This window comes from Silurus meridionalis, chromosome 28 (assembly GCF_014805685.1).
Source record: "Silurus meridionalis isolate SWU-2019-XX chromosome 28, ASM1480568v1, whole genome shotgun sequence".
Lineage (NCBI taxonomy): Eukaryota > Metazoa > Chordata > Actinopteri > Siluriformes > Siluridae > Silurus > Silurus meridionalis.
Window position 1 is genome coordinate 14,196,163 of NC_060911.1, and position 17,549 is coordinate 14,213,711.

The following is a 17,549-nucleotide window of genomic DNA, read 5'->3' on the forward strand; positions in this document are numbered from 1 at the left end:
CTGTTTTACTTCATCTATACGTTAAAAAACGAATCACTTGTTTTAGTCATTTGATGTGATTTTAAACATTTTTACAGATGATGCACTTAATTGATCTCGATATTTATGTCTCAATATCTCAGTTATTACTCCTTTTCTAAGTTTAATTAATCACGTTGAATTTTAAAGGTTTTTTAACATAGTTTTAGATATGGGGATGTGACTGACCTCTTTAAGACATTGTCTCAGTAAGGTCAGGAAAGCAAGAGGTCAGGAGGTTAGGTTTTATGGACAGGGCTTGGGGGAGAAGGAGAAGCCCGTGAACGCCCCTCAGCACTCTGAGCACACTGGGATACTTAGTGCAAATGGCCGTGTGACACATTTACACTCAGAAGTCAAGGAAAAAATTTACAACCTGTATACAGCAGCCATGGGGTTCAAAAGGAGCACTTTTCTATTGGCTGAAATGAACAAGGGTCCCAACTGCCCCCCACCACCACCCCCTCCACCCCAACATCAGCATTCTCTACAAATCTCACAGATTCCACATGAAAGTTCAAAATGGATAAATACACAACAACTGGAGCTTACATTTGGTTTTTCCAGTAAATATACTGGTGCATTAAACATTTATAACCAAGAAAAAAAAAAAATGTTTTTATAATATATCCAGAATAAAAACACTACAATGCTTCCACACGTGTTTCGATTGATTAATTGATTAATTGATGATGGAAAATGTTTATCAGTAATTATGTTCCACTCCTTAGTAATATGTCCTTCAATACTGTGTAGATGTTCTTGATTTAATAGAACAAAGTACTGCTCCAAAACAGAAATTGGATTTTGGAACCAGGAGTGAGGAGGGGGCTGTTATTAAAAACATCTGGATCTGAGCTCAGGGGAACTGCCTCCTGCAAACCAAACCCACGTTCACCTCGAGTTTCTGCGACTGACTAAGTCAAACCAGGACCAATTATTAGAGCTGGAGTCTCGCGCTCCACCCCTCACACACACACACACACACACACACACACACACACGCACAGTGAGACCGTTGTGCAGCCTTAATGCGACTTCATAACGCGCAGCTTCACGTCTCCCATCATGCGCTCGCTTCTGTCCGCGGTCCTCGCGTGCGCCGTGCACTATGCGCTCGCGATGTACGGATTGGATCATGCTGAGCTCCATCACCGGAGCAGCTGCACACCGATCCCCACCGACCTCTACCTGTGCCGCGGGATCGAGTACGCGCGCATGCGCCTGCCCAATCTGCTCGGGCACGAGACGCTGAGCGAGGCGGCGCAGCAGGCTGCCGCGTGGGTGCCGCTCGTGCACAAGCATTGCCACACGGACACGCGCAAGTTCCTGTGCTCGCTCTTTGCGCCCGTGTGTCTGGAGGATCTGGACGAGCCGATCCAGCCGTGTCGCTCTCTCTGCCAGGCGGTCAGGAGCGCATGTGCGCCCGTTATGGCCGCCTTCGGATTCCCGTGGCCCGAAATGCTCGAATGTACCCGATTTCCAGAAGACAACGACTTGTGCATTCCTCCAGCGCGGGGGGACATCGAGACCCTGGGGCCAGTGGCACACGGAGGTAAGGGTCGGAGAGGTCGGGGGTCTTCTAGCCTGCCTTTGTATTAAGGAGCTCTGATCCAGATGCAGATACAACCAAGTAACTTTGGGTTTCTGTGGAGGGTCTCAGGTTTTTTACTAAAGCAGGAGCCCTACTTTAGAGAGAGGGGCCAAGGATGTATAGATTAGATTTGTTGGTACCCCCTAAAAAAGTCTTCTCAATACTGTAATTGGATAATTGTGATGTTTTTACATGCCATTTAAAAAAATAGATATTTATTTATTTTTATAGATCATTTTGACTTGGTCTTCTGTATTCCAATTCGGATGGAGTCAAGTCTTATGGGGGTCCCCAGTTATTGTGTAATTCATACATTAATCTTGGGGACCCCCTGAGTCTATTTTTTACTCGTCATGGGGGGTCCTGGATACCCTACTCAATTCAAACACAGGGTGTGGATCCTGAAGTTTATCAGATGTGAAGGTTAGGGACAAGGGTGCAGGTGAAGAAGACTGGAAGGGTGAAGGGACTGGACATGGTGAACTCAGGTCCACATGTTTACAGATTTTTATGATGAGGTCCGGGTTTATTTATACTGTGAAATGCAGATGCGATTGTGATTGTGTAAGAACAAAAAAAACAACAACCTCATAACCCAGAATTTTCTTTTTAGTACCAAAGGTGTGCGACGCCTGCAAAGAGAAGCTGGAGGACGAAAATGAAATCATGGACAGTCTATGCAAAAACAATTTTGGTATGTCGTGAACGTTCTTTGGATTTCGGGGGTACATTCCTTCATTTCTGGATTTTTGGGATGGAAAATTGCACATTATTGAACTTTAAAACTGTTCCAAACGAAAGCTCAATCCTTACTGCTTTACGTGTCTTCTCCATCCTCCAGTTCTGAAGATTAAGGTGAAGGAGATCTCCTACATGAATGGTGACACCAAAATCATTCCTGAGACCAAGAGCAAGATCATATACAAGCTGAACGGAGTGACGGAACACGAACTGAGGAAGCCTCTGTGGCTCCGAGATGGTCTGGAGTGCATGTGTGATGAGATGAGTGACATCAGCGCCACCTACCTCGTGATGGGTCAGAATCTGGACGGGAACCTGGTGATCACGTCACTGAAGCGTTGGCAGAAAGGGCAGCGTGAGATCAAGCGCCTCTACCGCAGCATCCGCAAACTGCAGTGCTGAGGGGTGAAAACTCTAAGAATGAAATAAAACTTGAATCCAGTCTTTAACTCAACTCAACTCAACTCAACTCAACTCAACATCAGCACCAATGGTTTTCCATTTGTCACTATATTTGTTTGTTTGCATATTCCTAAATGTGTGTGTGTGTGTGTGTGTGTGTGTGTGTGTGTGTGTGTGTGTGTGTGTGTTTACGGCACTTTTTTTTTATCAGTATAATGAGATATAGCTGGCTGTATTCTCATGTTTTAACCAGAAGAAGAGTGATTTCTTGCTTGTTGAAAGTTCATATGTTTTGAGTGTTTTTTGAGTTCTTTTGTATGTGACTTTAAAGGCTTTGCTGTTTCTATGTAAATCCTTTAAACCACAATCTGAGATCATCTAATGTTGGTTTATTTCCTGTCTGTCAGTTAGCATATTGGTATGAAGGTCTGTTTCTTGTTATTCTCTTCTTTGGCTCGGCGAAATCTCACAATCACGGGCTCCGCTCTGGAATTTTTCTGTTCTTAACTCAATTGGGTTCACATTTTCACATCAAGGTTTTACTGCATAAATATTTGAAAAAGATGCTCATTCTGGTGGTTTTGGAGGCAGCGGAATCAGGAATCACATTTCCTTCATTATTACTATGGGGTAAATACTGAGCACATACAGCATGGAAGTTAATTGATTATTAAACAATGTGATACAAAGTCATAGATGTTCTTCAATAAAACGTATATAATCATTTTTGCAAATCTTTCCTAACAATGATGTGACATTGCACACACACACACACACACACACACACACACACACACACACGTTTTTAAAATTCTTTCCAAAATATATCATTTAAAATGACGGCCATCTAAAGATGCTTTGGTCTGGTCATAATGTTATTTCCTGTTCTGCATCCCTGGTGGGGAAAATGAAGCTGAAGCAGATTCTCTACTGAAGGAACTACATGGCTTGATAAGTGTATTGCTTGTGTTGTGTTTATTCTTGTTTTATTTATGTGGTTTATGTGAATATGTTTATCAACGTGTTCATCCTTTATAGATGCAGGGAAAATGACAAAAACTGTCCACAAGGGGGTGCTGTGGTATGGTAAAAAGAAACAAAACGTGCTTTCTAGCCAGGTGATCTACATTACATCTCCAAATGTACATGTTTATACTTTAACACACACACACACACACACACACACACACAACCAACACCCCATGCCCTCCAAATACACCCAGGAATCCTTTTGCACATGTATAGTCCATATTCCATGTATATGATTACAATTTTTGTTTTTATCGTAAATTGTATTTTATTGCGTTTTACTGACTATATTGTTATTCTAATTAATTATTTTTAATATATATTTTCTAATTTAAAATTAAATTTTTTTCTCCTTCATGTTATACCTCAGCATACACCAACCTCCTCGTCCCCAACTTACGAGCAATCACTTACAGTCACCACCTTAGCAGACCACCTGAGCCCACACCTCATCAACTTCACCTTCTCACAACATTTTTGGTTTCTCCCCATTCTCAATTCTTTAGCAACCATAACAATGTATTTATTTATTTATTTATTTATTTATTTTTGAATATATATATATATATATATATATATATATATATATATATATATATATATATATATATATATATAAACTATTATCTTTTTGGTTTGGGGGAATGTGCTGCAATTCACCTTGTTTTGAGCTCCATGTCTGGTTTCATGGCTTCATCTTTCACAGTTAGTTTGGATATTGGCAAACATGTGCATGAAGTCATCCATCTGATTCTCAGTCCCTGGAGATTGTGCATTACGTGAATGCAAACGTGAAACAAAAACTCTCCATGAACAATAAACTTAACAACAAAAAAGGTCATATGGGGAGTCTTCATGCATCTCACTGAATCAGGTGATAAAGATCATGTGACAGTGAAGTGGCTGATGGGAACTGGAGTCTCCTTAACAGTTATTAGGCTGCAACAGGTCTGTGCATATTCCAATCTTCTTTCCTCCCTAGAAATTGTGATTGCTATAGACGCCCTATGAAGTCTCACAACCAGATATAAGCAGTAGCAGTTACTTGTTCAACTGAAGTTATAACTATAATTTAACCAAAAAGAATTATGATCACTAATGTTCAGATTTGATCTTGTAAACCACTCCATTAATAAACAGTTAAAACCATTTAGAAAGAATACTGATATACATGAAAAATAGCCTTTAAATTAACAACATTTAAATTTGTATTCATAAATAATCAGAAGTCATCAAACGCTCAGTTCAGACCTGTAAACGATTTAAGTGTCCAGCAGAGGGCTCCACCTGCTCTATTTCTACTGCTGAAACTCTTACCGATGCATTTCCTTACAATAAAGTTCTTACCGTCATTTTATTGTATATTGTAAGAGTTTAAGTGTGTAAGTGTGTGGTGATGAGCGTCTTCTTCTTTCAGCTACTCCCATTAGGGGGCGCCACAGCGGATCATCCGTCTCCATACCCCGTCCTCTACATCTGCCTCTTTCAAACCAACTACCTGCATGTCCTCCTTCACCACATCCATAAACCTCCTCCTTGGTCTTCCTCTTTTTCTCCTTCCTGGTGGCTCCATCCTCAGCATTCTCCTACTGATATACCCCATGTCCCTCCTCTGCACATGTCCAAACCATCTCAATCTCACCTACCTCACTTTGTCTCCAAAACGTCTTACATGTGCTGTCCCTCTAATAAACTCATTTCTAATCCTGTCCATCGTCACTCCCAACAAACATCTCAACATCTTCAGCTCTGTTACCTCCAGCTCCACCTCCTGTCTTTTACTCAATGCCACTGTCTCTAATCCATACAACATCTCAGGTCTCACCACAGTCCTATAAACTTTCCTTTCACTCACAGATACTCTTCTATCACAAATCACTCCTGCTATCACTCTTCTCCACCCACTCCACCCTGCACTCTTTTCTTTACTTCTCTAACACACTCTCCATTACTTTGCACTGTTGACCCCAGGTACCTGAACTCCTACACCTCCTTCCTCAGATGATCCTCAGTGTTTAATGGCTCTTTAAAGCCACGCAGATATTTTGCCAATACTTTGAGTTCCTGCGTGTTTTTGTGTGAAAATTCTCCTACTTTCACTGTTAAACACTTCTCCGTTTATCATTTGATCAGAAGTTTAAACGCTCTCCGATCATAATTATCCAAGACCGCGTTTCTCCGTAGTCGTTGACGTTCATCTCGATCCTTCCAGGTTGAAAAATGCGTGACGGCAGTTTCAGCAATCTTAATCGTTTTGTTTGTTTGATGCAGGACAAATAATTTGACCCTGAAACTAAGGAACATCTTTTCTTCAGGTTCATGTTTTTATTGCACAATAGAACACACCCCATGCCACATGCAGAAGTGTGTGTGACTCGGTGTGCTATTTTTACTGGTGATATTCACAGCTGAATCACAGAGCGAGAGAAGATTCTGCTGTCTTCCGAGCGAGTTGCCGTGACGTCTTCAGATCAACTCGAACACTGTGTGAAAGCCGTGTGAAAGTCAGCGACCACAGCGTTTTCTGTGCCGGAGAACACACACCAGATCTCAGACAACTGGAGCTGCAGCTCTTCCAGAAAGGTCAGAATACAATAAGTGCTGGAGCAAGAGATCGTTATGGAGACGTTCATTAACCAATCAGACGGCTCCAACAGAAATTGTTCACACTCAGGGTGAAGTGACAGAATTTGTTCTGTTTTAAATGAGCTCATCGTTTCATCTGAACATCTTCCTCAGACCTTTGTTCAGAAATTCTGACAAAATCTCAGCTTTTGTTTTTTAATCAAGGACACAATTTGCGAGATTTACAGCCGACGCCGTGCCGAATTCATCGCCGTGGACTTGCACGTCCGTTTTGTCGGAGAATTTGGTACAAAACCTGAAAACCGGAATCTTCCCATTGTAATTCTTTATCTTCTACTGATTTTAATTTCACAATTACAGAAAAACCAGGCGACATTTTCAATAGAAAGGACAAGCAAAGCCTGAAAAAAAAAAAAAAGTACACAGACGTCGTATCGTGCTGAAGTCGAGGAAATAAATCTCAACTCTGATCTCAAATCTACAGAAGGCTACATCAGTCCACTGTACAGATACTGCATCATCACAACATGAACTTATAGATCGTATCATTACACTGCTGCACAAACGTACACACACGACAGAATGGCAAAAAAACCCGCAAAACATCGACTGCAAAATGAAAAAAAAATAAAAGTCAGTATTGACAATCATAAGAAATAAATCAGAGGTGGCGAAACATGATTGTAGAGGTAGAAATATTCTGTTTTTTCTGTTTTAATAATAATAATAATAATAATAATAATAATAAAACCCCAAATCCAAAAATATACAATATATAAAATAATTATTTTGTAATGATTTATAAACCCACATTTTATTCACAATAGAGCTTAAAAAAATGTCAAACAAAATTGAGGAAGTTTTAATTTTTTTTTAAGGAAAAATGAGGGCATTTTGAATTGTTTCATCTTGAATAAGTTGCCAAAGGGTTAAGATTCCCACTGTGTAGCATCAGGTCTTTTTACAACTGCACATCTGGGAACTGTGGGGACCACCTGCTGGAATTTCAGATGATAAAATATGTTCTTCCACCCGTGTCTGATACAGAATTCAAGTTCCTCAACATCATCTTTGTCCTATTTTTCAGTTGAAGTGAGCAATGATGGGCTGGGATAATCCCTCTCCTCTTTAGTCTGGAGGACATTGTCTGTGAACACACACAATGTTTTCTGGAGGTGTTTCCAAGCCCATGCAGTGATTTCCATTATAGAATCATGCCTGTTTTTCACCCTTGTCCATTGCATACATAGATTTCTCCAGATTCTCGGAATCTTTTGATGATAATATGTAAATGATTGGATCGTCTTCACAATTTTATGTCGAGGAACATTATTGTGAAATTGTTCCACAGTTTTCCGCACACTGATTCCGCCTTTATAGATCGTCTTTGTATACCTCTGGTGACCTGCGACACGTCTTACTGACTTGCGGGCGATGAACCTTATTAGTTGCCGTATCTTTTTTAATATCGCAAAATGACCTTTTTTGTTTAATGGACTGTTCCTCAGTTTAAATCCTTCATATATTTTCTATGTTCTAATGTGAATAAAATATGGGGTTATTACATTTTACACAACATCCCCAATTTTTGGAGGAATTGAGGTTGTAATATTATTAATAATAATAATAATAATAATAATACTTGATTTATTAAATCAGAAGTGATTTGAAATAAAAAGTACTGTGTAAATCAGAGTTCAGAGATGAATTTCTTCATGGAGACCCTGGAGGACCGGGTTTTGCCACTCCTGATCACAAATATGGCTTGGCAAAAAAAAACGTAGCAATAAAATAACAGACACAAATACAGTATTAAGAGCAGCAAAGCAGCCTGATGCAGCGGCTGGGATCCTGAATTAAAAGCATTACAGTCGCTAAGAAACTTTTCTGTATGCACCCCTGATCTCCTGTTTATCTGAACAGTCCTACACACATTCATTAGCTAATCATAAATATTTGTCATGCACAGAATGCGTTTAAATCACAGACACTTAAGTGAGACACAACGTGGCAGGATGCACACTCCGGCCCCTGGATTCCCTCACCTGCTCTAACACACCTGTAAAGCTTTTCCACTGAACAAAGCAACAACAAACCTCAAACCAGGAAACCTTCAACTTAGCTAACAAATAACCAGGGATTATTTCTATTGATGCAGAATAACAGGTCAATCCGAGCTCACAGAGCTCCAGCGACATCATCGTGCTGGAACTGGCCAGTGGAGTGAAGATAAACACTGAAACTTATTACTACTTAATCATTTATATGAATTTGAAAATATTGCTGGAAATCTGCAGGTCAGGAACAGATTATTAAAACAATCAGATTGCAGATTTTAACCCCCACCCTTCCTGTTAATGTGAAGACTAAAGTGTTCATACCGGATTATTCTGCATATACTTAATGAAATGCGAGTTATCCATTGCACAAGTACATTTGCTACACAACTTTAAAGTGTTTGCCCCCTTCCTGATTTCCTATTTTTTTGTTAGTTCGTGAAGCTGAAGCGAACTCGGGTTCTGCAGCAGGACAACGATCCAAAAACACACCAGCAAGTCCACCTCTGAATGGCTGACAAAAAATACAATGAAGACTTTGGAGTGGCCTAGTCAAAGTCCTGACCTGAATCCTATTGAGATGCTGCGGCATGACCTTATAAAGGCGGTTCGTGCTCGAAAACCCTCCAATGTAGATGAGTGGACCAAATTGTCCTCTACAGCGCTGTCACAGACACACTGCAAGTTTTCACAAACGTTTGATTGCAGTTGTTGCTTCTGAGGGCGGCGCAACCAGTTATTAGGTTTAGGGGGCAAACACTTTTTCACACAGGGCCATGTAGTTTGGGATTTTGTTTTCCCTCAATAATAAAAATCATTTTAAAAAACTGCATGTTGTGTTTACTTGTGTTAATCTTTTACTAATATTTACATTAGTCTGATGATCTGAAATATTAAAGTGTGACAAACATGCAAAACAATAAGAAATCAGGAAGGGGGGCAAACACTTTCACACCACTGTATATACAGTTCCAGATCCAATTAGACATGGAATTATGTTGAACATCATCAGTGGTTTAATTAAACTGAAAGTGATTCGTCTGTGGTTCATTGCGTTAGTGCAGTTGTAGTAGTCATAGCAACAGTGTGTGACAGTATTCTTTTTTTAACTCCGCCCACTTGTCCCAGCTCAGCACTGGGTCTCATCGTTCAGTAGAAAAGCTTGATCCTGAACCTGAACTACAAATACTGAACCAGGTTTCTCAGGTGCATTAGCTCAGGGAATCCAGAAGACTCTCCTGACCAGAGTGTCTGGTCCTGATTTCGCTCACGTGTATTTCGCGCTACGTTTGCGATTTTAAAAACATGCCGTACGATAATGTGACGTCGCAGGAAGTACGTTATATAACAAATCAAAGTGGCTCCATCTTTGAAAAGGAGATCAAAGTGTGTGAAGGTGATGCAACATTGAATGTCTGCTGTTTAAAAGGCCATCGTTAACATCCTTTTATGGATGAAGTGCTACCACTAGAATGAGTTGTCAAATATTGACAGCAGCTAGTCTCTTCTGGAACACTAGCTCAATACGTAGAACTTCAGCTACATGTCAAAGGCTTTAGATACATTCAGATACGTCTTAGATGATGAATAAAATAAAAATCTGTGTGTGTGAAATTGTATTGCCTTTTTTGTCTATCAGTTCTACTTCCAAACAGGCTTGAGAACTTTGCCAGTTGGGGAGTCTTTTAGCAGGAAGGATTTCTCGGAGAAACTGCTACTCTTTCGTGGTTGCTCCTGCCCAGTCTGTGGTGTAGGTGTGTCACTCCGTAAAGTGTTTCGACCAGAAGCCCAGACAGTCTGAACCCTCCTTAAAGATCCACCTGGTTTCTCCTCGCCTTGGGCTGAGTGTCCACTAGATACAGAGTTTGTCCTACTGCCAGAAGGCGCCTTCAGTGAGGAAGTTCTCGATAAGGTTGAGCTCTTCAGTGGAGTCCTTGGCGCAGGCTGCGTTGCCATGTCTTTTTTGGTTCTGGAAGAGAAAGCAACAGTGTTGCGAGCAAAGCTCGGCAGAGGTGAAGCAGACTTCCGGGCATGGGTTGGTGTTTGAGGAGAACTGGCATCCAAAACAGCCTGAGCCTGTGCTAAAGCTCTCATGGTAGAGCGACACATTTTCTCTTCTGCTGGAGGTTTGGGGATATTGCGGACAGGTTTGGCAGTCGGTTTCTTTATGGAAGGCCTGTGTGGAGTGGGATCTCGAGCCCACTGAGAAGCTACAACACTTGCGGTTGTTCCTCTTTCCGCCTTAGACTCTAGAGGAACGCTAGAATGGCGAGCAGCTCTACTCTGCCGATCACCTTTTCTTGCTGGCATGCTCTGGTCACGTAGTGGACGTCTTGATGCTGCCTTCTCAAGCTCCAAAGATTTCTCTACTCTCTTAACACTGCTGCCAGAACGGCTCGCCTTGGTGATTGGCACCACTTTGCGCAAGTGTCTGGTCTCGGTTGGTGTAAGGGTTCTTGCAGGACGTCCTATTCGAGTGCCAGCGGGTTTAGACAATACCTTTTTTAGGTTGGTTGGTTTGGAGCTACCCATCTGCACTGCCTTCTCACCACCCTTTTTACTTTTCGCCATGTCAACGTTGTTACTTTCTGCCTCGTCTCTAGTAACAGATGGAGTAACTGGGAGCTCTTCTGCCGGTTTTGCATCAAATGGTTCTTCGACAGAAACAGATGGATCATTGGTGGACAAAGATGCAAAGTTGGAAGAAAGAGAACTAGGGTCTTGAAGAAGACTTTGGAAGTTGCTGTCCTGGGGCTTGATGTCAAGTTGTGATTCTTCTTTGAAGACAGGGGGAGTTTCAAGTTCCGAGAAGTCCAACATAACAGAACAATCCGTTTCAGTGCAGTCCAGTACGTAGAGAATAGCTTTTTTATTGGATGAGGGGTCAAGAGGCAAAGGCGTGTCACATGTTGTCGAGGAGACCGTGCTGTTTTCCTCTTCCTCCTCTCTCTGGGGAGAAGTCATGTGGGTGTCGTACACTGCTCCAGAATGTGGTGCTTCTTCAGATCCCCTACTAGATGGAGGGGTGTCTGGGAAAGTTGTTTTTTTTGTAGGGTCCCTTTCCTTCTCTACCTCTGCAGTAACTCCTTGGTTATCCAGTGGTGAATAACTGCTATTATTATTGTCATTAGCATTCGACAGCTCAAAGGCCTGAGGCCCAGATATCAGCGTGTGTTTTTCTATTCTGTTGTTCATGTGTGATATATCTTGAGATTTCTCCACCCAGTTCCTGTTTTGACCTGCATAATTATTATTACTGTAAACATCAATGTCCCTAATGTAGCCCGACACCGAGTATCTAGCCAGGGGGCTGATTGGTTCAGTCTGTGCCTGTGGGGAAGTTGCCAGGTTTTCATAACCGAGTTTGTTTTGAGGCCCCAGCTCTCTGTTGTCATCTGCTGTGGTCATCCAGGCTATAGTCCTTCTTTGATGAGGACGTCCTGAACGTGGAAGGCTGCTAAATTTATTGATGTCTGCTTTGGGAATGTCATTAAACACCTCCAGGAAGCCACGGAGGTTGCGCTCTGTAGTTGTGTGGCGGTAACGGCGGGCGCTTGCAGAACGTCCCAATGGGCTGTGGGGACTGTGAGGTCGGGGATGCATCAAGAAGTCTAGAAGGCCATCTTTGTTGAGAACATCCACGTCATTTTCACTGCTGCTGCGACCGAAATTTCCGCTACCGCTCAGATCCGCGCTGGCAGCGGCCCAAGCGATGCGCCTTTCTTCCAGCTCACGGAGACGCTGCTGCCTGGCAGCTTCCTTCAGCTCTCGTTCTAGATTATCCTAACGAATACAACGAAGAGGCAGTGTGAAGAAAAGATATATGATGCAATTATTTTGACAACTAGAGCATACAAACTCTTGGCCACTACAAAGACTTTGGGTCACATATTGAATTTGTACCTTCACGGCTTTCTTAAACTTGAGACAGAAGTCTTGAAAGAGCCTGAAGCACTCGTCGAGCTTGAACGTGTCTTTGTCTTCACAGAAGAAATCGATAAGAACGTTGCCCTCCTTTCGCAGGTCCAGCCCGCACTGTTTCAGGTTCTGAAGAGTTTGTGTCGAACTCTAATGGGCAAAGAACCAGAGGAAAAATGTTATACTGTAATTTACTTTCCGATAAAGGAAACATGAACCCTATTTTTACTACATACACTTTTAAAGATTTCACTTTGTGTATGTTTGATGGAAAAACATGTTTGTTTCACTGTGAGCTTCTTCCAGTTCACTGGACTACAGATGTTTCCATCACTGCTTCACCATACAAACAATTTTATCAGAAACAGAATAATATAACAATATTCATTAAACTGGCTGTCTCTACTTTTTTCTGATTTGCTTTTCACATGTCACTACTTTTAATTTGTTGTTGTGCCTATGAGCATTAAGACCTGTTACACTGCCACCTACTGGTTATTTATGATTCTGCATAATTAATGGATTTACTTCGGTTCATTCTCCCTTTTCAACTCAGCATTTAAATACAAAATAAAGGTGTTTTTCTAGAAAATTCTACTTAGTTGTTGTTTTGGTGATTTACTTAATCCTAACCCTAACCTAATCCTAAACTCTAACTCTAACTCTTACCTAATCCTAACACTAATCCTAACCCTAACCCTCACCCTTACCTAATCCTAACCTCTAACCCTAACTCTTTTTACTAATCCCAACACTAATCATAACACTAATCCTAACCCTTACCTAATCCTAAACTCTAACCCTAACTCTTACCTAACCCTTACCTAATCCTAAACTTTAACCCTAACTCTTACCTACTCCTAACACTAATCCTAACCCTTACCTAATCCTAACCTCTAACCCTAACTCTTCCTAATCCTAACCCTAATCTTCACTCTAACTATTACCCAATCCCAACCCTAACTCTTACCTACTCCTAACACTAATCCTAACCCTAATCCTCACTCTAACTATTACCTAATCCTAACCTCTAACTCTTAGCCAATCCTAACCCTAACCTAATCCTAACACTAATCCTAACCTCTAACCCTAACTCTTTCCTAATCCTAACCCTAACTCTTCCTAATCCTAACCCTAATCTTCACTCTAACTATTACCTAATCCCAACCCTAACTCTTACCTACTCCCAACACTAATCCTAACCCTAATCCTCACTCTAACTATTACCTAATCCTAACCTCTAACTCTTAGCTAATCCTAACCCCAACCTAATCCTAACACTAATCCTAACCTCTAACCCTAACTCTTCCTAATCCTAACCCTAACTCTTTCCTAATCCTAACCCTAATCTTCACTCTAACTATTACCTAATCCTAACCCTAACTCTAACCTAATCCTAACACTAATCCTAACCCTAATCCTCACTCTAACTATTACCTAATCCAACCCTAACTCTTAGCTAATCCTAACCCTAACCTAATCCTAACACTAATCCTAACCCTAACTATTACCTAATCTTAACTATAACCCAATCCTAACCCTAACTCTTTCCTAATCCTAACCCTAATCCTCACTCTAACTATTAACTAATCCTAACCCTTTCCTAATTCTAACCCTAATCCTAACTCTTACCTAACCCTAACTATTACCTAACCCTAATCCTAACTCTTTCCTAATCCTAACCCTAATCCTCACTCTATTACCTAATCCTAACTCTTACCTAACCCTAACCCTCACTCTAACTATTATCTAACCCTAATCCTAACTCTTTCCTAATCCTAACCCTAATCCTCACTCTATTACCTAATCCTAACTCTTACCTAACCCTAACCCTCACTCTAACTATTACCTAACCTAATCTTAACTCTTACCTATCCCTAAACCTAACTCTTTCCTAATCCTTACCCTAATCCTCACTCTATTACCTAATCCTAACTCTTACCTAATCCTAACACTTACCTAATCCTAACTCTTACCTAATCCTAACTCTTACCTAATCCTAACTCTTACCTAACCCTAACGCTCACTCTATTACCTAACCCTAATCTTAACTCTTACCTAACCGTAATCCTCACTCTAACTATTACCTAACCCTAATCCTAACTCTTTCCTAATCCTAATCCTCACTCTAACTATTACCTAATCCTAATCCTAACTCTTACCTTATCTGAATCCTAACCCGAGCTATGGTTAAGATTCTTTTTATGTTTTTGGAAACTCACATTTTTAATTTAATTTATAATTTAGTTAACATTAATTGATCATTCATAGTTGTAGTTTTTGTAAGAGATTTTGTTAACAATAACACACACACACACACACACACACACACACACACACACACACACACACACACACACACACAAGCACTCACACTCGCACATAGGATTACTGGAACCTGGTGATTATTGTGTGACTGATACCAGAAAGATCCTGGTAGAAATCTGACCTGCATAAATGGATTGAATTGTAAAAGCAGCTCAGCGTCATCCTGAATCTTCTGCTCCAGAACCTGCATCCTGACGCTGAGTGAGGAGATTTCTGCTTCAATGCTTTCCACCGAGATCCTACAGAAAAAAAAACAAAGAACAGAGGAAAATTAAAGCAAGAGAAGACCCAAATACACAGTGATGATGAGCCTAAATACAGTGATGTGTGTGTCCACCTCATAAGATTCTCTCCACCCACATACACACACACACACACACACACACACTGACGTTACCTTGCAGCACTCTGTACATGCGTTAGCTTCTCTGGAAACTTTAGAAGATTTTCATCTTTCTTCTGTGCTTCCTGTTTAAACAGAAAAACGTGAAATAAGAGCTAGAAATCTGAGCAACGATCAGAGGAGCCTTCACCATGAGACTTACCAAGGCCACGAAATGCAGCAGGTTCATGCCTGGCTTGTTGGCTTTGGTATCTGCTAGTGAGAGGAGTGAAGAGAGCTTGAAGCCCACAGCATTTCCTGCATAACCTCCCTGTGGAATCAGTCAAGATGTTAAAGGTTTAAAGCAATTAGTCTTCGTGGTCTGCTTTGAGTTGTGACCTGAGGAACATCTTCGACACCTTTCATCATTATTCAGAGGTGCAGTTTCTACAGTAGTCTACAGAGAAAAAACATGGTGCAGAACCTCTAGTGTAGGCCTTACCTGGTTCATGATGTTTCCAGCTTGTAGGACGAGGTGCAGGACGGCGTGAAGATCCTCACACATCATTAACTCTGACAGTGACATCAACAAAAAACATCTGACTTGCAAGTTCTTATTTCTCTCACACACAACTTCAACTCTCTCTCACACACAGAGTTTGTGTGTGTGTGTGTGTGAGAGAGAGATTGAGTGCATGTGTGTCTGTGTGTGTTTACATGTGTGAGTTTGAGATTTTGTGTGTGTGTGTGTGTGTGTGTGTGTGTGTGTGGTTAATTGTGAGATTTTGCATGTGTGTGTGTGTGTGTGTGTGTGTGTGTGTGTGTGTACTTGGTCTTACCTTCTGTGGCCAAGCGTACAACATTAAGCTCTCGACTCATTGCTGAACAAGATGGAGAAAACTCCTCCTGCAAGACCATGGCCTCAATTCGCACATCAAAACTGGAACGCGCACACACACACACACACACACACACACACACACACACACACACACACACACACAAAAGCCATCTCTACCAGTGTTGAATTTTTATTCAGGTATGTATTTATATTGCAGAACACTAATAACACACCACAATAGAAGAGGAGTGTGTGTGTGTGTGTGTGTGTGTGTATCTTACCGGGGTACTTGGATCAACAGAAACATGAAGGAATCCACCATGGTGAGCTTCGCTGGATCTCCTTTAAATTCCCTCAACTTTCTGATCTACACATCAGCAGAATAGAAGAGTTTAATTTTCACAGCAGTGACGAGATTTTAAAACATGATGATGATGATGATGATGATGATGATGAGTGCATCACCTCTTCCTCCTCAGGCAACAGTTTGAGCAGCTCTTTCAGAGGCTCCAGTCCAAACTGTGTACTGTTCCCCAGACGCACGTCTTCCACTAAAGCCTGATTACACCTGAGGGACACGACGCGCTGTTCAGCTAAAATCATCCACAATCAAAATCCAATCTCACGCTTATACACACACACACACACACACACACACACACACACACACACACACTCACTTTCACACACTCTCACACACACATACTCATACACTCACTTTCACACTCTCTTTCACTCACACACACACACACACACACACACACACACACACACACACACTTACTTCTTAAACTGTTTGAGGAAAATGCCCATGTTCATTCCTCTTTTTGAGCCTAAAATGCTGATCTGCGGAAAGAGAATAAAAATCACTTGAATTTTTTGTTCTTTGCGTGTGTGTGTGTGTGTGTGTGTGTGTGTGCAACCCCTCTACTTTCTCAGGTTGTATAAATGTCAGTATTGTTACTTGTCACCACTAGAGGGCGCAACAGCAACAAGTCACATCAGCAATAGGTATGACGGTACCAGGGTGTGTGTGTGTGTGTGTGTGTGTGTGTGTGTGTGCGCACGCGCAAAGCCACAGCTCACATGTCATGACGTGTGGAATTACAGCGGAGTGCTGAACAATAGCAGTTGAAGCGTTGTTATCACCGAGCGACTGCACACCGGTCCGGCTGATTATGGAGCTGAATAAACGACATGCTACCATGGCAACCACGTCAGCACCGTAACCATGACACAGCGCAACACAGCGGGTCACTTCCACGTCCAAATCCCCAGTGATGTTTGTAAAACAAACATCTTGCGTCAGATTGGATGATGTTTAAGTTGTTAGGCGTGTTTCTGCAGCTGTGTGTGTTTCCGTGTGTGTGTGTGTGTGTGTGTGTGTGTGTGTGTGTGAAATAAGGTAAACACGACTATCAGGTGTTGGTTCATAGTTTTTATCTTACTGAACATTTGACGTCAGTGTTGAAGCTCTTTGCTGATTATCGAGTATCTACAGATTCCTCAATACATCAGTAGAGATCTTATTTGAGGGGCGGAGCTACAAATGAGCTTAGTCTGAGCTATTACAGAAAGGAAGGCGGAGCTTATTAGTAATAAACATTATTCTCTTTATTCTGGGACCTCAGTGTTTTAACGAGGGTGATGGTGGTCATGGTGATGGAGATAAGCTCAGATGGTTGGAGGATGGAGACTGGAGGTTGAATGATG

General features: G+C 41.5%; 2 protein-coding genes and 1 long non-coding RNA gene across 6 annotated transcripts in view; 1 reads left to right on the top strand and 2 right to left on the bottom strand.

The window, feature by feature from the left end:
- Nucleotides 1–594: 594 nt before the first annotated feature.
- On the top strand, nucleotides 595–3,479 carry sfrp2 (secreted frizzled-related protein 2). Its single transcript, XM_046842946.1, has 3 exons — nucleotides 595–1,573; nucleotides 2,226–2,306; nucleotides 2,454–3,479. The coding sequence occupies exons 1-3, from the start codon at nucleotides 1,087–1,089 to the stop codon at nucleotides 2,753–2,755; spliced, it is 870 nt and encodes a 289-aa protein (XP_046698902.1). The 5' UTR covers nucleotides 595–1,086; the 3' UTR covers nucleotides 2,756–3,479.
- LOC124381367 lies at nucleotides 2,330–4,625 on the bottom strand. Of its 2 annotated transcripts, none has more exons than XR_006924838.1 (3): nucleotides 4,445–4,625; nucleotides 2,639–2,751; nucleotides 2,330–2,481 (listed from the first exon to the last, which is right to left on the bottom strand). It is a non-coding gene; the product is annotated as an uncharacterized LOC124381367 (long non-coding RNA). The 2 variants fall into 2 exon arrangements; XR_006924839.1 differs by having other exon boundaries at nucleotides 2,639–2,767.
- A 4,795-nt stretch (nucleotides 4,626–9,420) lies between these two features.
- fhdc1 (FH2 domain containing 1) overlaps nucleotides 9,421–17,549 on the bottom strand; it is a 17,102-nt gene continuing 8,973 nt past the window's right edge. For all 3 annotated transcript variants that reach the window (XM_046842942.1, XM_046842941.1, XM_046842943.1), the window contains 10 exons: nucleotides 16,621–16,682; nucleotides 16,302–16,404; nucleotides 16,118–16,203; nucleotides 15,835–15,935; nucleotides 15,498–15,568; nucleotides 15,219–15,326; nucleotides 15,071–15,141; nucleotides 14,795–14,912; nucleotides 12,331–12,495; nucleotides 9,421–12,210 (listed from right to left, as the gene is read on the bottom strand). In XM_046842942.1, the coding sequence (XP_046698898.1) occupies nucleotides 10,069–12,210; nucleotides 12,331–12,495; nucleotides 14,795–14,912; nucleotides 15,071–15,141; nucleotides 15,219–15,326; nucleotides 15,498–15,568; nucleotides 15,835–15,935; nucleotides 16,118–16,203; nucleotides 16,302–16,404; nucleotides 16,621–16,682 (3,027 nt within the window). In that variant the 3' untranslated portion in view covers nucleotides 9,421–10,068. The remainder of the gene's footprint in view (nucleotides 12,211–12,330; nucleotides 12,496–14,794; nucleotides 14,913–15,070; nucleotides 15,142–15,218; nucleotides 15,327–15,497; nucleotides 15,569–15,834; nucleotides 15,936–16,117; nucleotides 16,204–16,301; nucleotides 16,405–16,620; nucleotides 16,683–17,549) is intronic.